Consider the following 23,235-nt stretch of genomic DNA (forward strand, 5'->3'; position numbering starts at 1 on the left):
GTCCTGGCTTTTTTTTGGGGGGGGGTCCCCTCCCCTCCTCCCTTCCTCCGCTCCTAAAACGCTCCCTCTCCCCCCTCCCTCCCTCTCTCTCCCTCTCTTTCTCACTCTCTCTCTTTCTCTCTTCGTGCCCCCCCCCCCCCCGCCTTTCTCTCTGTCTCGCTGTGACTCTCGAGTCTCAGCTCCGAGTTCCTGGTTGGATAATTTGGGTTAATACTAGTGAGTGAGGTTTTTGCGGCTTCAAAGGGTATTTCAAGTTTCCGGAGCTCCTCCCCTCTGCACCCTGTGACAACAACAACTCGTCCAGCCGGCAGCCAGCACTTTTCAGCTCATTTTCTCTCTGTCATTCCCCGCTCAATCTTTGATCAATGTACTTGCCAGGGAGCACCCAAGTCCCTCGATCCTCCACCTCCTCCTCCTCCTCCTCCTTTTCACCTTCATCTTTAACTTTGTGCTAGAGCCGGGACCCACACCACCACAGCCGACCCTCCCCGCCCCCGCCACCCCCCTCCCTCCCTACCTCTCCCCTCCTCCCCAAACCAGCCCTGGATCTCAGCCCCCCGGAGAGGACTCGCATTTCGACTTGCGGGACACTTTTGTGCGTTTCTCTCTAGAGCGCTTTTCGCGCTCGCCCCTCGGGCGCTCGCTCGCCGCTCCTCTCGCTCGCTCGCTCTCTCCTTCTTTCCGGCCCTCACCTTCCCCCCCCCTCCCCACACACCGTGCCCCCTTCTCTCCTTTTCTCCTCCTCATCTTCTCTCCGAGAGTTGTGGTTGTTGTTGCGGTTGTTCCCCCCCCCTTCCCTCCCTCCCTAGCTCGCGCTGCTCGCTCGCTCCTTCTCCCCCTGGCCCTTCCCGGGTGAGTGTGTTCGGTGTTGGGTGCGTGTGTGCGTGTGTGTGTGTGTGCGCGCGCGCGTGTGTCCGTGTGGCAACTTTTTCTCCCCCCCCCTCGCTTCTCTCCTCCTTCTGTTTCCCCTTCTATGTGACCATGGCAGTGCCGGCGGCTTTGATCCCTCCGACCCAGCTGGTCCCCCCTCAACCCCCGATCTCCACGTCTGCTTCTTCTTCGGGCACCACCACCTCCACCTCCTCCGCGACCTCGTCTCCGGCTCCGTCCATCGGGCCCCAGGCGCCTTCTGGGCCAACTCTGTTCCGGCCGGAGCCCATCGCGGCGGCGGCGGCGGCCACAGTCACCTCTCCGGGAGGCGGCGGCGGCGGCGGCGGCGGCAGCGGAGGCGGCGGCGGCGGCAGCGGCGGCAACGGCGGCGGCGGCGGCGGCAACTGCAACCCCAGCCTGGCGGCCGCGAGCAACGGCGGCGGCGGCGCCTCCAGCACCCCCATCACCGCCAGCACCGGCAACAGCAGCATCAGCAGTAGCAGTAGCAGCAGCAGCAGCAGTAGCAGCAGCAGTAGCAGCAGCAGCAGCAGCAGTAGCAGCAGCAGCAGCAGCAGCAGCTGCGGCCCCCTCCCCGGAAAGCCCGTGTACTCAACCCCGTCCCCAGTGGAAAACACCCCCCAGAATAATGAGTGCAAAATGGTGGATCTGAGGGGGGCCAAAGTGGCTTCCTTCACGGTGGAGGGCTGCGAGCTGATCTGCCTGCCCCAGGCTTTCGACCTGTTCCTGAAGCACTTGGTGGGGGGCTTGCACACGGTCTACACCAAGCTGAAGCGGTTGGAGATCACGCCGGTGGTGTGCAATGTGGAACAGGTTCGCATCCTGAGGGGACTGGGCGCCATCCAGCCCGGAGTCAACCGCTGCAAACTCATCTCCAGGAAGGACTTCGAGACCCTCTACAATGACTGCACCAACGCCAGGTAAAAGAGCTCCCCCAGCCCCCCGCTCTCCGGGACCCCCGTCTCACCCCTCACCTCCTCCTCGCTCCCCCAGCCCCGCGCCGCTCGCTCCGCGCGCCCGCCCGCCGCGCGCCCTGCCGAGCGCCGCCCGCTCCCCGCTCCGTCTCTCTCTCTCCACCGGGGCGCCCGGGGCCGCGCCCGACCTCCTGAGAAGTTGGTGACCCCCCCCCCACACCCACACCCCGGCCCAGACCTGCCTCTTCCCAGCCCGCCGGCCCCCACACCCGCCGGGGACGCTGGGGCTGCGCTGCTGGGGAGGGACTTGGGGAGGCGCGGGAAGGAGGGGAGCGCCGCGCGCCTCTCCCGGAGCCGCAGCCCCCCTTTTTTTCCTCGGGCCCGGCGGCCTTCGATCCATCCCCCTCCTCCAAGCCTCCCCCCTCGGCACCTGAGTTCCACCGCCACCTCGGAGCACCTCCCGATAGGCGAGGGGTGGGGGTGGGGCTGGGGAGGAGAGGTCATGACCCTGCCTGGCAGGGTTTGGGGATCTGGGAGACACGCTCCCGGCGAGGGGCCCACTAGGAAGTCCGGGGAGCGGGCTGGCAGCGGAGGAGGGCACTCCGAGGTCAGGAGGGGAAGGAAAACTCCAGGCCCTGAGGCCCCCGGGGCAGTCCCGGGGCGCTGGCGGCGGGGCGGCGGGGCGTTGGGGGGGGGGGGAAGAGGACTGCCCCGAGTTCTGCCCCAAGTCCCCCGGGAAAGCCTGTCTAGGGGAGGGGTCTGCGTGTGCACGCATGTGTGCGTGTGTCCGTGGGCAAGCGTGTGCGTGTGCAAAGGAAAAAAAAAGCTGGATGCGAGGAGGGTTCCATCGGGTTTCCTTTTAGGAGAGAAGGTGACCCGTTGCCAGATTCGTGGAAGCTGATGGGCAAGGAATTACAGTGCGCTCTCTCTCTCTCTCTCTCTCTCTCTCTCTCTCTCTCTCTCTCTCTCTCTCTCTCTCTCGTTTCTGGTCTTTCTCCGTCGTACACACACATAAAGTAGGACCCCCCCCCCTTTCTTCGCTTCTCTCCGCGTTTAAGGCTAGCTCACGCCGACAGCAGGTGCACGTTGGGCCCCGGGATACCCCGCAGACTGAACCCTGTGTGCCGGGCCTCGGAGCCCCCACCGCGCGCTCGCCGGCGCTGGAGAGTGGGTGCCCGGCCCGACCAGTTTTATGCTAATGAACCTTCCTTGGGGGAGGATCTACCGAGAGGGGGCGGGAGTGGGGCAACTTCGAGGAGTTTCGGGGTAGAAGCCCTGCACCGCTTCCCCTTTCCCCGGTCCGCTTTTGTCCCCCTCCTCCTCTGCTCGCATCAGGGAAGCGCAGAAGGAAAAAAGTTCAGAACTTCCCCGGCAAGAGAGTGAATGGGGAAAGTTGGAGACCTGCAGCGACGCACGTGGGAACTGGGCTCGCAATTTGCGCGGAAACTTTGCTAACCTCCAAATAAGCTTAAAGACGGGGCTGGGCTGGGGGGAGGGAGCCTCGTGAGTGAGCTCTATAACAGCCCGGGAAACTGAGGGTGGGAAGGAGGGATACCAGAGGGAAATGCAGATGAAAACGCTGCTAGTTCTTCCTGGGACAAGGATTCCTCTCTCCAGGGCCAGAAGAGACTGTTAACCAAAATCAAACTCGAAGTCTATTCCAGCAATCGTCTTACTGTGACCTATCCAGAAATTCTCTTCCGTGCTTATTTGCCATTTTGCACATGGGATGGGTGTGTTTCCGTATTCGAACTTCATTGAAAGTATCTTAGGGGCATACGCGCTTCCAGAAGGGGATGGACAGGTGGCAGTAAGAATGCGGGGGGTGGGGGAGGAGGGGGAAATGAATATCACTGAACACCATTTAGCCAGATAATTGGAGGCCTTGGTCATTAAGAATATCAAATACTTGCCCCACATCTATTGTTAATACTATTTGAACCAGGACAGAATATTGTTCTGGAGTTGTTCCGAAGAATGGTTAGATAAAATTTGAAGTCACTTTCGGCATGATTGCTGTGAAATTCACTATCCAATGAATTGGTGGAATTCTGGCTTTTCTCTTTTCAAGTGATAGAGCCACTCTTCTTCAAATCCAAATTCTCTTTGTGTGTTTCTTAAGGCATGCATTGTACCAGGTAATCAGTAGCTGTTTTACATACACTGGCATGCACACATGTGTAACTGCTTGAGAAAACATCATCCAGTGATTGCGTAATAATTAATGTTATAACCAATGTAAAGCAATCTTTCTAAAAAAGAAATTCCTAGACATTGAGTTCAAGTTCTTAATGTATGGACCAAGAAGAATTTTTTTTAAAGTTATTAACTAAATTTTTAAAACTCCCTGAGGTTCCTAACAACTCTGGAGTTTAAACTTGGAGAGCCAAGATAAGTTCAATTCTGTGGAATTGTTTATTCCCTCAAATATATCTCATCACTACTCTAATTATACTTCAATTACCTGGCCTTAACACTTTGTAATTAAATGTGTTGCTCTAAAAATCCTCTATCAGGTTATTTTTAAGTTCAGTATGGAAAATGGGTTGACAGTATTGAATTTTGATTTTGTATAAACTAAAAAGCTTACTTAAATATTTAACATGTATTTAACATGCAAGTATTGTAGGCATTAACTCACGAAAATACATGGTTGCAGATATCTACTCGAATTCTACGATCTCTGCATTAAGGAAATAGAAAATTGACATTTGAATTCTCTCTTATCAAAAACATGCTAGTTTCATTGTAAGGCATTATTATTTTTGATGTTGATTGCAAGTGCTATCAGTTTTTAATTTGGAATCAACAGCCTACATGTTCTGCATGTTAAATTTTAGAAACTAAAATTATTTTTCATTCAAGTACAATTCATGCCTATGTTATGGGTTGTTTTCCATTCAACTATTTACATTGATTTTGTTCATGCTGGTTTCTGCTGTAGTTACTTAACAGGATAAGAGAATCATTAATGCAGAGAATAATAGAAACTGCCAGAAGGAAAACTATAAAATTATGTCTGTTGGTTGCATACAGTATTATATAGAGTGTAGATGGTGTTTGAGAGGAGCATATTTTAGCATTTAAAGAATATATATATAATTATGAATCTTTGTAATGTTCAAATGAAGCAATCAGAGGAGCAGAAAAGATGTAAAGAAAGGCAAAGCTTCATAAATGAGCTCCAAGTGGCTCAATAAGTTAGCAGCAAACCTTAGACTAGATTTAGTTTGCTTGGGGCTATTGTATTAGTATGCTATCTATGAAAACTGGAGTGCATGTTGAAGCCATCTGTCAGTATTACAAGTAAATTAAAAAGAAACTCACCTGCTGAATAGGAAAGCTAGAAAGTTCAATTCTCAAACCATGAAAGAAAATGTATGGAAATATATTTTAAAGTTCTCGAAAGGCAAAATCTGACCTTGATCAGTTTTCTCCAGTTATTATTTTAAAACTAAACATTAGTTACATGAGCAGAATTCAGTTGTTGACTATTAAATAACAGCAACATGAAGAACAGCAATTATATACATACTATGAGTCAATTGCTTGTTTGTAGATTTGAGTTAGAATTCACATCCTGTGATTTTATGTAATATAAAGTGACTCTTGCATCAAGTCTAAAATGCTCATTTCTTTGACTATTGCCAGAAGATTGTTTTCTTTCAGGGTCTTATTTTAGCTTCTATGAGTAGATTTCCAGTTAGCTTTATTAGGTATTTTATATGAATATAGATGTATACCATCCATGGACAGAAAATTGAAAGACTTGTCAAGCCCTTTATGAATAAAAGTTAAGTGTAAGAAGAACAGGATTCCCACTCCCCCAACTCTTAGCTTTATTTTTCTTGTCAGGGGTTAATAAAGATAGAAAGCTGGAACCATCTCCAGTTAATTTTCTCTTCTTGCCTGTTTTTCAGTCACACTGATTTGTGCATAGAGAAACAACAAAATGTAGATTCACTCACTTCTAACAGATAATTATGACACTTGGCACAGAAAAATTCAGGGATTAGTTCATATAAAGAGAGATTATGCTTTTGAAGTTTTGTATTACAGTAGGTTAATGGTTCCTATAAAGCCTAGTGTCTCATTTTATACCGTTTCTAGAAGAATACACCACGACTAGAAGGCTAGGGCATAAAATCTGGAAGTTGTTTTGATACTGCAACTTACTTCTATTTTAAAAGGTTAGAAAATTATAGTTTAATAATTAATACATGAAATAGGTATGAGAAATTCTAGGTTTTACATTTAGTGTTCATTGTTTACATGGTATTACAGAAAACAAATTTCTTAAGTTTTTTGGATATCTTTCAAACCTGTTGTTTTCCCTGGAATTGGCCTCCAATAAAATCATCATCATCATTACTGGCAATAGAGCACAGGACTACAAAGATGCTTTACTTTTTTGAACTCTATAGTTTATTACTAATGTCCAGGAAAGAAATTTGATTTGCACATATGATATTTTATCGTACACAGCTTCACTTACATAGAATAAACTACAAGACAGGCATCTCCTCTCCCCAGAGATTCCTTGCAGTTTTTGACAGTGGATACAAAACTTTAAAATTCTTCTTATGTTTAACATATTATATCTCTTGGACGTTGCAAGTAAATTATTGAGACTAATATTAGCCACCCTCCTTTTGCCCTGCTTACCTCCCCAAATCCCTAGAGACATGATACCCAATATTGATTACAGACTTGGCATGATTTGAACATACATCTCTCTTCTCTTTGGCAATTTGCTACATTTGATTCACCAGCATTCACAAACATAATATGCTTTCTTGTTTTCATTTGCTGTTTTGTTTCTGGAATGTAAGTAGCATGTGTAAATTAGTTTAATGTGCAACCATTTTAAGAACAATTTGTGATTTGACTACCAATTAGTATTATTTTACCTTTTCAAGTTATCTTATTCAAGTCATAGAATTTCCTTTGTCAATGAAGTAAAATAGTCAAGAAACAATGTATTAGCAACATAGAAAGAAATATTGCAAAATGTAATAGGAAATGAGACTCTCACAGGTAATAAATTGTCTTTCTTTGAATCCTTGTCTGAAGAAGTTAATTTAATGTATGCCTTCTATCTAGTACAGGTGAGTCTTCTAGATTTCATTGAACATATTGATTTTAAGATTTTTCTGTTTTTACTAAACTTTGAATATTATCTTTTAAATATATATTATCTGCACACTGTTAACACAGAAAAAAGCCACCTCAAATAATACACTTTTAAAAAGATAATACACTTTTAAAAGGGTATTTTGGAATGTAATTAAGATAAAGTTTAATTTTATATTTGAATTGTTATAAAAACCAACTTTTAGTATATGTTCAATGCACCTTTCTCTTCACCGAGGTAATGCATCCTGATTGGTCAGTTTGAGATATATGTTATACTTACGTAAAGGCTACAACTTAAATATTAAGAAAACATTTACTGTTTCAGGCTTTGAGACTGCATTTACAAGCTCCTTCTCTATGATGTTATGTTCATTGATTAATTTTTTAAAATAAAAAATAATGAATTAAAAGACTACTTAATGGAGCTTAGGTATGTGTACTATCAGAACTTCAAAGTCTCCATACATGTGTTTCTTTCAGACATAGAAAGTTGCTGCGCAAACTTGCATTCTGTTCAAATTTCTTTACTTTCTTCCTTAATTTGTCCAAAGTATTCCTAATGGAAAGTAATTTTATGCTATAATAGCTGTTTTGTTAAAAAAAAAAAAAACCAAAAAGCAAAATAAGCACCTTTTATTTGTTTTGGGGGGTTATGTTATATACTAGAAGATATTCATTACCATAACATCAAATTCTTGGTTCAGAAAACAAGAACATCAAGCATACAATATTTTTAGTGTGATGAGCTATTGTTAGACATTGTTAGAAAATGACCTGAATCATCATTTGATTCATAGTCATTGGTTTCAAACCAAGAGCATTTTAAATTTCATGGTATATTCTGGCACAGATTTCTTTCCTAAGAGAAGAACAATTTTATTCCCTCAATTTACACAACTTCACTTTTTGAGCTTTCTAAATTGGATCTTAGATTTGTCAATGGCTGAATTTTGTGTGAGTCCATTGCTTTCTGATCCAAAATGCCTTGAGATGGATCCAGGATTTCAAAGCAGGATTCTTCTATAAATTAAAGCATATATGATTGCACTGAGTGAAAGTTGTCAAAACAACTAATTAAACTAGAAAATGTACTATGTAATGACTATGTTAGTCATAGTACATTAGTTAGGTTAGTTGGTCTTAGTTTAATATAAGTATAATAATGTGCTCTAATCTATGTGGCACTGCTAAACATGGAATAGCCAGTTCCTTAAAAAAAATTAGTTTAGAGAATGATGATGGAGAGAAAGGAGGGAGGGAGGGAGAAAAGAAAAGGGAGAGGGGGAGAGAGGAATGGAAGAAGAGGGAGGAAGGGAGGAAGAGAGGAAGAGAGAATAGAAGGAGAGGAAGAGGAAGGAATGGAGGGAGGAGGGAACTACTGGAGTGAAGGGAGGGAGAAAGGAGGGAAGAAAGGGAAGAGGAAAGGCAAGAGGGAGGAAGGAGAGAGGAAAAGAGGTGTGTGTGTGTGTGTGTGTGTGTGTGTGTGTGTGTGTGTGTGTGTGTGTGTGTGTGTGTGTGTAGGATATATGATATTCAATAGAAGAAGAAGCTAAAACAAATTATCCTTGTGCAGGTTGAATACAATACCTGAAACCTAGTGATGATATTCTACCAAGGAGTTGAATTGGAAGACACCAGGCACAGAAAGAGAATTACTGCATGATCTCACTTAGTTGGGAAATCTTCAAACATTGAACACAGAGAAGCAGAGGGTAGACTGATGTTACATTTTATTGGTAAAAGAATACAAAACTCACTTAGGAAAGAGGAGTAAGAGATATGTTTTACAAAATAGTAGTAGACCTTTAAGAATCCTGTAGAAAAACGTGAAAGTATTTATATTTGATAAAACTGGATATACTATTAAGATATTTTTCATAAAGCAACAGAACATGTTGGCTAATTTTTGAAGAGTCACATTTAACAATTGGCAAATGCTTTCCTTTCCTTAATACAATGCATGGTGAAGTAAGCATAACATCTGAAAAGTGTACAGTGTTAAAGTATGTTTAACTTTATATAATACAAATGTTTCTAAATAATTAGATTGCCCTTTCTATCACACTAGGGAAAAATAAACTTAACTTGTTTGATCTTACATTCTTGTGTGTCTCAGGAAAGTGCATCACTGAAAGGAAACTACTGGAAGCACATAGAAACATTTTTGGTTAATACTTTTTATTCCATCTAAGGCATACTGGTCATATCTTAGATAAATGATAATAAATCTCTAGAATATGTCAGTCAAGGAAAAAATCATTTTCTTCACTTGTTGAGCATAGGAGATACTTTGCTAACATCTTGAAGTATATCCTGAATTTTTTTTATTAACAGCAACAATAAAGGGACTGTGTTACTCATAGTCTGATATTTCAAAAACATTTTATTAATGCGTAATGAAGTAAACCAGTTGGAAGTTGAAAGCTTTGAACTTACTACAGTGCTGCTAAAATGTACTGATTTCTACTTTATGTTTAGAATTTTCTATTTTCTTTTAGTAAAAGTGATAGTAATGTTTATTAAGAGAATACACTTTCAAAAGATAAAAAAGGAGTCATCTATAGGGTCATTGACCAAAATCTTTAATTTTTTTAAATTTCAGTAAATGTCTCATGAATTACATATTTTGAGTTGGGCACTTTGTAATTTTAATAGTACCTTAAATTTTAAAGAACAATGTATAGAACTTTAAAGTTTGTATTACCAGTCACTCTGTGTGTGTGTGTGTGTGTGTGTGTGTGTGTGTGTGTGTGTGTGTGTGTGTGTGTGTGTGTGTGTGTGTGTGTGTGTGTGTGTGTGTGTGTGTGTGTGTGTACTGGTTTTAGGGCTTAAACTCAGAGCCTGGGCATGGTCCCTAAACTTTTGTGCTCAAGGCTGGCACTCTTCTTGAGTCACAGCTCCACTTCAAGCTTTTTAGTGGTTAATTGGAGATAAGAACCTCATGGACTTTCCAGCCTGGGGACTTTGGAAGCCAGTCCTCAGATCTCAGCCTCTGAGTAGGTAGGATTACAAGCATGAACCACTAGCACCCAGCCCAGTCACATATTTTAAATTAGAGTGGATCTTCCTGTGTGTACAGAGAATGGATTGTTTCTGTCAGTGGGTTAGAGATTTCTAGATGTATATTTTTATTTATGTACATCTTAGTTCATTATGTATTCATGCTATAAATGGTTATAACACATTGGGAGCAAAGCCTCTACATGTATGTGTATATTTACATGTACATATTCATACAACTTTAGTACATATGGCTATGGGACAATAACAAAACAATGAAATTGGATTTTTTATAATGTATAATCCATAGAAGACATATGTTACTTTAAAACTAATTTTAGAGTAAAGCAATAATTTCTACTTACATACTTTTAGGAGCACAGTGATTAAAATCTTAACTAGCTTTGTTCTTAAGATAACCACAAGGTTGATTGATTCTCTATTTAAAAATACGTATGGGAGAACTATGTTTTTCTTTTGTATGAAGTAGATATTAAGCCATTACTAAAAATCTGGAATGTACTGAATAACTACAAATTTTCTATTTTTTTTATTGGTTTATCTCATTGCTTCTTGCACTTTAGGGCAAGCATACCTTTTAGAATCAGTGGGTAATGATAGAAAAAATAATTTTACAGCCTAAAATAAAGTGGCTTCTAAAAGCTTTGCCATCAATGAGATGAGTTAGGAAAAAGGTCAGTGGGTTAATCTTCAGGTCTACATGAGGAGATGTATATTACCACATCTTGCAGTAGATTGTAATTGTCTTTGAAAACACCTGGTAAAGGTCCATTTAAATTGAAATCAATTACCTTCTCAATCATTCCATGGCATTTGTCAAATCCTTACATCATTGGTAAAAGTGCAAGCAGACATACACTTTTTGCAAATTAGAAAGGAGAATTAGAAAGGAGCTTATAAGATATTGTCCACTTTAAAGTTTAAACCTCAGTTAAAGCTTATGGAATTTTAAGACAGATTCAGAACCCGCTGTATAATAAATAAGCCACATATGTGTAAATATATTATATATGTGTGTATAATAAATAAGCCATATATATATACATGTGGCTTATATATACTTATATACTTATTATACATGTATACATGGTACATTATATAATGTACACATGGTACGTTATATCCATATATCATATATACATTTATCATATATATACATATATATAATAAGAAGTTCATCTCTGCATGTTCTGATCTGTGTAGAAGCATTTAACATGCTTTTTCCATCATTTGGTATGCACATATCCTAAAAATAAAAACAATCAAATGGTTTCAGAGTATTTTATGGCTTATGCACTCTGATACATTTATTCTTACCCATTAAGTGTGCTCTGAGAAGTAACTATGATAATCAAAGTTGGATATACCTCTGTTGTTGGCTGATTATTTTCTCTATACTATTGAGAGTACATGCAGATTTGAACTTGTAGCCACGAACAGTGCTTCCATGCTTCAAATTGCCAACAGACCCCCAGGGATAGAAACTTGACCTGCTTTTATGAAACCATAGAATTACATTTATACAAGTTACCCCATGGGAAAGAAATGAACTGATCCCAATTCAAACCTTAATATTGGAGACTTCTGGGTCAAATTTGATTTTTTTTTCTTTTTACAGCTGTTTGGCTACCATATTTAGTAACTTGATATTTTCAGGAAATTAAAAAAATATTATCAATCAATGATATTTCACCATAAGCCAAAGTTTCATAAAAATTTTGAAGCTTTTTAAAGTGTTTATTTTTTAAAAATATATGTACATTATACATATATACATTCACACATATATCCTAGATTTAAGGACTTTAAACACAAATTTATTTATATGGAATGTAAAAACATTTGTTTTTTGCTGTTGAATTAATTAATGTTCATGTATCAATTAGATCAAGTGAAAGAAGAATCTTAAAGGGAACTTTCTTGTCATAACATTTCAGGGGAAAAAAAGTTTTATATGAGGATATTTAATTTTTCTTTGTATCACACTTTATATGGATATAGTTCTTACTTTAAGTTTCAGTTATGCTGCCCCAAGGAGTTTCATGCTTTAGGAACTAATTAAAATAAGCAAAGACAGTGATAAGTGGAGTACATAAGTTATTTTTCATGGTACTTGGATTTAGCTACGTAGAATGGAAACGTGAAGTTAAGTATTTATTCAAGAGTTTCAGATATGCTTCATAGTTTTCTTAGTTTCTGGAATATCAAAATGCTCTATTACATACAGGCAAATTATAATGGACATAAATGGGTACGCTCATAATCTTTTTACTCATAAAGCTAATATTATTATATGACCACCACTAGATTATACCATGAAGATCGATTTCTCTATATACTTTATTTGATTTAATTCTTATATACTCCAGAAGAATTTATAAGTGGTGAAGCAACATACCTATGTATGCTATTATAATTATGAGGGTTTAATGATCTCATCATTGAATTTTAGTTGATGACAAAATACCTTTCCCAATTAAAAATTAAAGAATTTCAACAACCTTCACTTCTTTCTGCATGTGATATTTGTAAAAATCATTTGGATAAGCTATTACTTTCTTACAAAAACCAAACATAAAAATTCCTAATAAGAATGGTAATAATACATTCATTTTTGGAGTGGAGAGAATGAAGTATTAAAATTTCCATTGGAAGATGCATCACAGAGCTAGCTATCCTAAGTAATTGCTATCAAGGAGAGGAGAAAATATTAGTGTTTTAAGCACATGAGCACATGAATATATATTTGTATATGAATTATATATACATATATATTTATATATACATATACAGAGTGAAGAGGAATGGCTTTTTATGTAGCAAAAGCACTGATAATGAGCTTACAATTACTATTTTAATAAAGTTGAAAAGTTAAGCCAATTGTTCAAGTTGTTTCTTAACGTCAGTGTCTTGTTATATTTATAAAATACAAATATCTGATTATATATTTAATTTAAAAGTTTGTCCCTACTACTCTCATGGTGGTTTAACATGGCCATTGCTCCCCACTTTCTCTGCAATGGAAGGAGGAAAAGTAAGTGGATCATAAGATCATTATGTTTGTTTTACAGAACCTATTTCATGAGAGACAACCTATTCTGACTTTTGTAATGGCGATGATATGAAATTTCTATGACCCTTTTTGTCTTCCAGTGGCACCTTGCAGCTCTATTTCCAATAATGATTGATGGTACCCGTGCCATGAGAACTGGGAAAAGAATCAGCTTTAAAAATCTTGCTACAAAATTCATTCAGAGAAGGACGAAACTTTTATTTTTTAGGCAGTTCTTTAGAGCAATCCTTAGTTGTCCAGAAGTCTTTCTGATAACCCAAACACTAAGCTTTTAGACACCAAATCAAATTTCATCTTCTTAAATATCCCTATTATCTCAGTTATTAAAAGTAATCTCTTAGCTTGGTAGAATTTATATAAATAAAAGAAAAACACTTTACTATATAATTCACCTATCAACATTTAGCCAATTATAACTAAACTCAATTCTTTTGAACTGTTAAGACCAAATTTATCAGTGTGAAAATGAAATTTCTTTTTTAAAATTAAAGTTGCTTATTCTAATGTTAGGAAATAAAAATCAAAAGCGAATATTTGATCTGGAGTAAACTCTTTGCTCTTTTTGGGGGTAGTGGGTTAAATAAGGGTCCATGACAGGAATGCTGTTTGTTTTTCACAAAAGTTGTTTGTGATTTCAGGTACCCCTGGGAAATCTCTTGATCAGATTCACATCTGTTCCTGTCAAAGTGGGTGCTAAGATACCGGTCACCCAGCAACCATGCCCAAGAGGGAATTGGGCCGATAATAACTTCAAAAAGGAATGACAGATGCTAGATTAGGATGAAAGACAAAACGCATGAAAAATGAGCTTGTTAGAATCAAAAATTTGTTCAAGCACCTTTATGCAAATTAAATGAATACTGCATATTTGCATGCAGTAATTTCTACTTTTTCATTTGATTGAAAAGAATAGTGCATTTAAACTCACAAATGTCACCTCTTTTCTTTTCTACGAATTAACATACAAAGCAGAATCTCTTACTAAAAATCAGATTAGCCACCTGGGTTCTTCAATCTCTACCCAGGATGTTACAACGTTTTCCTTATGATAGAGGTTACTCTTTGAGATGACTTGGCCCATCTAATTTTTCTTAATAACAGTCTCATGTGAATTAAGATTACTTTAGATGAAAATAAATCCATGTCTTGAGAAACCATTTCAAAAGTAACCTTATCCTGTTTGTCCTTGAAATCTGTTAATGTACATTAATAAAAGATCACTCAAGATCAGCTCTCACCCAAAGCACAGGTTTCTCATTGACTGGTTAAATAACAACACATTAAAGTGGATGAGTGTTGTAGCTGAAAAGAAAGGAAGCAGAAAAGTCTCTTCAAAATTTAAGATGCTTTTTGAAACATTACCAGTGTTTCTCCCCAGTTGGTCACATACTAATCAAAATTTAGAAGGGCCTGATAAAATGTAGAGATTGAGAGAGGTTTCTGAGTCGTGGTTTAGCAATGTCTAATGTGGTCACGTAGAGAAATTGATTTTCTTCAGAAATTAATTAATTTTTCATATCGCCCTAAGCTGCAGTTAAAAAGAGTGCATACTTGTCTGTTTTTTCCAGAAATATTGCCTAATCATATTAATACCATTGCCCCAAGGATGAAAAGATAATTGTACAAATGCATTTGGAAATATGTATCACTGAGTATTTATGATTAAATTATGCAAATGACCCAGCTCTCATCCTTTCCAGACCCAGATTGTCTAATTAGGATTGATATGCTGAATAGATGTTCCAGAATTTGAATACAAGCATGTCCAAGGAGCAGAAAATTGGAAATGACAAGGCTGAAATCCAAAGAAAAGTGTCTTTCGTTTCTCTACTTTGTTAATGTGCTGTTAGCAGTTGAGGGTTGTTTTACCCTCCTCCCTTTGACTGTTGTGAAGTTCCTATGTCCTTATTAGTAACAACTATGGTAAATGAATTGAACATCGGTTAATAAATTTCCTTTTATTTGGTGCTTCTTTAAAAATAATAACCTCTTAGTTATTCAAAGAGGGTATCCCAAGTAAGTTGTTCCAAACCATGTAAACTTACTCTCATTGTAAACTGACCCTTAATTAGGTAGCATTAAAACAAACAAAGCAAAACAAAACAAAAAAAACTCCTCTGAATTTATATCATGGCCTTATTACAGAGTTTTCCAAACTTAAGTAGTATACTGTTGAAGTATTTTTCTCAGGATATATTTCCTTGACTCAGTTTCTGCATGTAGCCTTCATTCCTTCAGTCATTTATCTTCTTGTATTTGGAGAAAACTGTTTAAGTAACAGTTCTGATTAGGGGAAAAAGCAGCACTTTACATGTAACAATGTTTGAATTTGAGTTCCCCAGCAGGCTTTCTCCCTCATTGATTATACTCATTCATCTTAGATGGAGGGGTGGTAGTGAGTAGCTAGGAAGGGACTGAACTGTCAGGACTCCAGCCTTTGTTAAGCAGCGGGTAGTCACTGCCTCTGAACTCGGCTGGCTCCTGCTTTCCATCTGCAGGATGATGGATTGCTATGTTTAATACATTTCAGCTTTTGTCTGTCATAGTGTGGACAGACAGTGCTATCAGTGATTTCAACAGTGATTAGGGAACCATTTCAAACCACTCCTATTGGCCAGACGGCTTCCAGGGATGTCTGATGAAACATACTCCATTGGCACTCCCGCCATGTAAATGTGTCGTTTAGCTATGTGAAGTGTGTTACCTTCACAGTAAACCAATGCACTGAGAATTCACTAGTCTGCATTCTTTTTTAGAATCAAATGCTAAAAGAAACTGTTGAGAATGCTTTGACCCTCAGACTGAAATATTCATCCCAAGGAGTCCTAAGTTTAAGATGAATCTGTACTCTTTACTACATTAATAGCACGTGCTTAATGGCAGAACTGTTGTTGCATAGACTCAGATGTCAGTTGTTGCCCGGCTCATCGATATTGAGCCATTTAACTTTCTAAGGAGGGGAGAATGGGCAGACTGTGTGAAAGCTGTAAGACATGACATGGCTTGTGTTATGCTGGGATTTGCTAAGCTGTGGGTGCTTTGTGGTTCACAAGTCCAAAGGGTGAATGATTTCAACAACCAGAAATCCACTATGTACCAACTCACTTATTCTCCCTGGAGTCTCTTATTCTATTTATAGAACTGGTGGTAAGAAAATACAAGTAACTAAAGGAAAAGGAACTCTTCTTCTAAGCTGTTTATAATGGAAGCAAAGCTTTATTTCAAGCTTGGACTGAATAAATCAAATTGGTAAATAACGCATCATTTAACAATTATAATGATGTATTATTTACCAGTTATATAATAATTTACCAATGTATAATTTACCAATTACAATGTAAAGCTATACCAAATGTAATGTATATTGGAATGTAAAGTATAGGACTGGTTATAGACATTTGAGTTTTAACTGTCTTAGAAAGCACACAATTATGGGAACAGCAATTCAGTTAACATTTTGAAGCAAAATTCTAACTCAGGAGAAACCATTTTCTCTTAATCTGTATTAAGGAAGAGTTTGAAGAAGAAAAATTGATGATCAATAGCAAAAGTTGGATGAGAAAGAACTACGAAACTTAGACTAGTGTCCCTCACTGATGCAACTCTGAAATTGTAAAACTTTTTGCTGGGATTTTTTTCAGTAAGAAGAACCATAAATCTATGCACACATACTCACATATATACATTGCACATCAGCATGCACAGACATGGGTGTACCCGTGTACAACATCTCAACACTTTTTTTTCTGGTACTAAGGTGTGAAGTCATAGCCTCATAATCTTGCTTAGCTTTTTTGCTTAAGGGTGGTGTTTTACCATTTGAGCCACTCATCCACTTTGGCTGGTTAATTGGAGAGAAGAGTCTAGTGGATTTGTTTGTCCAGTCTGTCTTCAAATCTTGATCTTCAGATCTCAGGCTCATGTGTCACTAGGACAATAGGCAAGAGCTACCAGTGTCTGGTTTACCAGCTAAATGTGTTGGCATTTTGATATTGATATTTGGTAATAAGGACAGGTATTACTTCACCTCCTGGGAGAATTATTAAAAACATTCATATGTTCGAGAAATTATCTTATTCTTTGTCCTATTAATTTATTTGTATAATAAATATACTTATTTAAAATAAATGATCACTTATCTGTTTTCACTCATGGTTAGTTCTCTACAACTTGGATTACCCCTCTATTCCAGCTTTTTTTTTGCTGGTTAATTGGAGATAAGAGCCTTTTGGACTTTTCTGTCAGTGCTGAGTTCAGATTATATTCCTCAGATCTCAACCTCTTGGTAGCTAGGGATAAGGTACAGGGGGAAGCTATTAGCATGTTCCAGCTTCTGAAATTGCTGCAATATAAAGAATTTCTAAGTCAAAGGGAAATGCAAGCCCATTTGTCTGAAATTAAGGTTCCAGGCCTTGAGCTCATAGCAGCAGATTGAATAGAAAAGCAAGGAGATACTGAGTAATACGCTTCTCTAAAATGAACTATCCTTTTTTTTTTCTGGTCCTGAGGCTTGAACTCAGGGCCTGAGATCTGTCCCTGAGCCGCTCTGTGCTCAAGGCTGACACTTTGCCACTTGAGCCACAGTGCCACTTTCAGCTTTTTCTGTTTATGTGGCATTGAGGAATCTAACTCAGGGCTTCGTGCATGCTAGACAAGCACTCTGCCACTAAGCCACATTCCCAGCCTAAAATAGACCTATCTTAATGGAATGGTCATATCTTATATTATTTTTCTTTAACTACCTGGAGATAGTTAATGGTAAGTAGGCTTAGGATTCGGGCCTGGATTGGAATCAACCAGGAAAGGGACATCTGCTACAGATTTCCTCCACCCCAACAAGCACAGGAAATATAAGTACTTGGAAAAGGCAAGTGTGTATTTGACTCATGATATGAAACTGTATAGGCTACTCAAAAGCAGATCTTATGCATCATCTGCAGTGTATGTGTGTGTGTGTGTGTGTTTGTGTGTATGTGTGTGTGTGCAAATTGTAGGTTGCCACCCCTTGTTATGCACAATGCTAGTATTATGTTTAGTTAAATCTCATAATTACAAAGTAATACAAGTCATTTGTCTTGCTGTAGTTAACAAAAAGAAAAAAAGTATGTGCTAGGAACTAAATAAATGAGTTTCTCATGAGGCTAAATGAATACATTTGCTGCTGAAAATGGTTGTGAGCAGAGAACTCTGAGATCTCCTTTACTCTCTTTCTCTAACCACAATGTGTACAATGGCTTTTCCATGGGCACAGCAGCTCTTGTTTTAGTGTTGAACTACTATTATTTGGTGGCTCCATAAAGTGGGCGAAATAGGAAGTCGGGCTAGGAGGTTCAACTTCTTATTTCTCAGTAGCTTCCTACAATGATTCCACTTCTAATGAGGTGAATAACTACTGCATGAAAGAGGAGAAAAAAGGGTTTTGACCATCTTAGCTAATAAATCACATTGACTGCCTGGCTGATCAGATCAATTGTGCATAAATCAGTACCTTAAAGAGTCTTAAAATAAGATTCTACCAAGACCAATCGATCCACTGGCTTGCGTAAAGAAAGGCACGGTCTCTTACCCATAGTGTTCAGAACAGGAATCTGCAATAAGAGGCTGCGATGTTGAAGGAAGTGTCTTGAGACATCAGGGGTAAGATTCTGACGTGTGAACCAGTTGTTGTTTTCAATAGTTTTTGCCTTCTCTATTTCAGTCTTGTTAAGTTAGCAAGAGTATGGAATTATTAATATGAAATGAATGTTCAGTTTTTAGAGTTTTAACAAGTATAAACATGTAGTGAGTGTATTTTGTAAAGATATTTTGATGTTATTTCAAAGGAAATTGGATTAATACTGAAAAAATTTCTTAACCATAATCCATGCAGATTTGAGATTTATTAATCTTATCGACATCTTGGTGTTGTTTGTTCTAGCTTCACTAAAACAGTAACTGTCAATGCAATTATTTTTTCTTTTCGTTTTTCTTTTTTTTTTTGATGGTACTATCTCATGGACTTTCCTGCCTGGACTGGCTTTGAACTGCTATCCTCAGATCTCAGCCTCCTGAGTAGCTAGCATTATAGGTGTAAGCTCCTGTACCTGGCTCAGTTCAATTCTTGAAGTTAGAGGCAGAAGTTTCAATTTATTGGATATACAATTGCCTGTAAAGTTGGCCATGGCAGCCAAGTGTTTGCAATCTTCTTAATTCAAATGCATTTATGAATTCTACAGGGCAAAAAAAACCAATCACAATCGTTTGCAAACAGTGTGCTTATTTAAGAGTATATAAGAGGTAAAGTTATTTGATTTTAAGCAGTGGGCAAAGCTGTCTGTAAACTTTAACAGAAATGATCTTCCTAAATGATCACTCCTACCAGTCTTGGGTTCAGTACACAAAGGACACGTTAATACAGTGCCTCTGATGTTAACTTTTATTCTTTCTTGTATTTGTCTCATAAACAGAAAAAAAATTTCTTAGAGAATGGCAAACTTCTTTATAGTTTGACAAATTTGTAAAGTGAATAGTATTGTGTTTCAACATCAAATAGAATTTTATAAGTACCATTGGTGTAACTGACATCCTTCAATATAGGGGAGTATAAAAAGAAGCCCCATATGTTTTCATAGTTCATTCTATACAATATTTACATGATAGACATTCTTCCATTACACACATTATAAAATATCAAAAAGTAAGGCTTCCATTTCACCTGAGGATTCACCTTGACAAGTAATTATTTGACAGCTTATATTGATAAATCCAAATAATAGTATTGAATTTTTTTGAACTCTTTCCTTAGCTGTAGTTTCTTTTTGGTAGTACGGGATTTTGATTTTTTTTTTTTTTTTTGTACTTGCTAGGGTGGCACATTACCACTTGAGCCATGTTCCCAGAGTTTTTTGAGTTTAGTTACTTTTCAGATAGAGTCTTGAATCTTTGCCTCTGAACTGCCTTGGACATTGATCCTCCTATCAGCCACTGCTGCCTGGCTTATTTATTGAGATAGTACCTTGTTAACTTTAAGCTCAGCCTGGCCTTGAACCAGGATTGTGTCAATTAGTTTCTGCCTCCCTGAGTGGCTGGAATTTCAGGCTTGGACCATATATACTACTTCTTTTTTATTTTATTTTTAAATAGTTCTTGCTATGTATCTTGGGTCGGGGAGGGAAGACTAAATTCATAATCCTCCTGCCACAGCCTCTGAGGAGCTCTTAATATAGCTACGTACTATCCACCCCAGGCTCTAATATTTTATTTAGAATGGAATTAGAATTTGTATTCTTCCCTCTTGTGCTTTTCACTTTACTCTGTTATCAGCGTCTTTTACAAAATATGTATTGTGGAATGTTGTTCTCTATTTTGTTCTCATTATTACCTCATTTGGGCACATTTGTTTATCTGCCGTGTCCCAAACAACCATGCTTGTTTAAGTGAGACAACCACCATCAAGAACAGTCTCAAAGCTGGCAGCTGTAACTAAATTTAATTTTCACCTACGTTTCACAGTTTATTCATAGTGAGAAATGCCTCTATGTAAGCATCCTGTCAGTGGACTAAGAAAAATGGGCATAGCTAGACTCTGACAAAGAACTCAAGCTTTGGGGGTTTCGCTGGGGGAAATATTAAATAGGGAATTGATTCCTTGTTTTTAAAAAGAAGACAAGTATTTTTTTCACATTCTATTTTGAGTTGTTGCATAGCATATTTAAATATGAAATTGTCATATTGTTGCAGCTAAAAAAATCCTAGGGAACAAATATTAGACTATATAAAAGACAGGTTTAGGCGTTTAATAAATAAAGTGGCTGAATCTGTACAACCTTTTTTCTTCTAGTCTTGCAATTTAGTTGCATCAGAGCTTTAGGGTTTCGGGATAATACATGGCCTCTAGAAAGATGCAGTCAGAGAGTTTGTGGACTAACTGCATCCCATCATCCAGACATGGGTTAAGAACTCTACACGTGTATTCTCTCTCATCTTCACACATGCCTTTTATCTTTTGTAAGACAGAAAGGAAATGAAAAACTCTTCTCCCAAGTCCATAAATCACATCTGTCTTCAAAATCCAAGCTTAAAGCATGAATAGGAAGAAAATTAAAGTCAATTATATCTGCTCAGATATCGGTGTGGCCGTCAGAAGTTCCAGTGTTACCTTTACACACTCTGCTGCCTTGCTCCGGTTTCATTTAATCACTTCTCGTTTCCTTTGATCCATTCTGAATATTTCAGTCTTCCATACTCTTCACTTTACAGTATTAGTGAATTATACATCTGTATTTGTAAAGGTAAATGTTTTGAAATAAAAGCCAATTAAATCAGTCAAAATCTTCAAATATTTAGAATCATAGAATGATAATAGATAAACAAGTTATTTGTCAGCCATCATGGGTTGGCTTGTCTGGAGACTAAGCTATGTCTGCTACTTAGCTTTGGACAGTATGCTGGAAATGCTTGTATTGACCATTTTGGAAGGTCACTATGTGATATCGTTAAGGGATTTGAACTTCATACTGTAGATGACTATAAATTGTTGGGAGATTGTTTTCCTTCCACTGGGAGATTTTTAATTAGGGTAATGATATGACGGGATTTGTATTTTGAGTGGATAGCTCTGTATGAACCTCAGAGGGTTGAATTGGAGGCAGTTTAAACTCGGTGTTGTTGTAATAATCCAGTTTGAAGGAAGAATTTTGTTGAAAGCAGCTGTAGTGGGAAGACAGAAGTAGGAAAACATGAAAGAGAAATTACACTAAGGTGGAAAATAGGATGAGCTATTTGGGAAAGAGAATTAAGTTGAGATAAACTCTAGTTTTTGGTAAATAATATTATCACTTGTAAGACCATGAGTGACCCTTAAGATCAGGTCTATAATTCTAACTTCTCAGGAAGTTGAGATCTAGAGGATCAGTGTTAGAAACCAGCCTCAGCATTTAAGTCTGTATAACTCCATCTCCAATTAACCATAAGAAAGATGTTGCTAATGATGCAATTTCAAGTTTTGAGATACATAGGCAGTAATGGAGACTTGTATTTGGAATTCTAAGGAACATAATAGCAGCAGAACTTATTTTGGTATGAACTTTTGGTATGAACTTATTTTTATTAGCATATTTTAATTGTCCAAAGGAATTTCATTGTAACATTTCAATACATGCCTGCATTTTACATATATATAAATATATATATATATATATATATATATATGTAATCAATTTCACCTAGCACTCTCTTTTGTTCAAATTAGCCCTTCTATTACTCTTCCTTATTCTCCTACTTTTTCTTTTTTGTTATTTGTGGGTCTTGAACTCAGGCCTGGGTGCTGTTCTGAGCATCTTTCTGCTGTAGGCGAGCACTCTACCAGTTGAGCCACAGCACCACTTCTGTTTTTTGAGTGGGTAATTGGAGATAAGTGTTTCACAGGGACTTTACTGCCAGGGCTGGTTTTGAACCATGATCCCCAGGTCTCAGCCTCCTGAGTAGCTAGGATTATAAGCATGAGCCACTGGCACACAGCATTCTCCTACTTTAAAACACACACACACACACACATACACATGTTTGTTTTTTATATATACACACATATACGTACATATATATATAATACATACATACATATATATATATATATATATACCATAGGACCAACACTATATATATATGTACAGCGGTTTAAACTCAGGGCCTCAGTGAACAGTTTTTAACTGGTTTCATTATTCTATTTTCAAAGATGAGTGTGAAATGCTTCCATTCTCCTCCTCCACCCCTCACCAACCTTACCCCCAGAGGAGTTGTGAACTGCAAGTTGTAACCACGAATAATAAATGGGACTCTTAGACAGGCTTCAAAATGCGTTTGTGAACTGAAAATGTTTTACTATTATCTTTAGGTTGGATGGAGATCCCATCTTCCCCCATCTTCTGGTTTCAAATAACTTTTTGAAAGCAACAATTTCTTTAAGAAAAAATATTTTTACTCATTCTCAGAGGTCAAGTATTATTTTTCCATTATGAATTATTCATAGTTAAGTAGAAGTCAAACATAGAGACCTGCAGAGAACAAATCTTCCCTTGCTGCTGAGTCAAGATTGGAACTCTAAGACACACTTTTATTGTGTTTGATTCTAAGCTTGTGATAATAAGTACTGTCAAAGACTGGGAACATTCTGTCCCAAAACGTGAAAATATTATTAAATAAAAATGCAAGCTCTGCTAACAGAAT

The 23,235-nt window shown here is 38.5% G+C and overlaps 1 protein-coding gene across 2 annotated transcripts in view; it reads left to right on the forward strand.

The window, feature by feature from the left end:
* Positions 1-212: 212 nt before the first annotated feature.
* Dach1 (dachshund family transcription factor 1) overlaps positions 213-23,235 on the forward strand; it is a 383,776-nt gene continuing 360,753 nt past the window's right edge. For both annotated transcript variants that reach the window (XM_070002867.1, XM_070002868.1), the window contains exon 1: positions 213-1,808. In XM_070002867.1, coding sequence (XP_069858968.1) covers positions 982-1,808 — 827 coding nt within the window. In that variant the 5' untranslated portion in view covers positions 213-981. The remainder of the gene's footprint in view (positions 1,809-23,235) is intronic.

This window comes from Dipodomys merriami, unplaced genomic scaffold, assembly GCF_024711535.1.
Source record: "Dipodomys merriami isolate MVZ:Mamm:240054 unplaced genomic scaffold, mDipMer1.0.p SCAF_6, whole genome shotgun sequence".
Classification (NCBI taxonomy): domain Eukaryota; kingdom Metazoa; phylum Chordata; class Mammalia; order Rodentia; family Heteromyidae; genus Dipodomys; species Dipodomys merriami.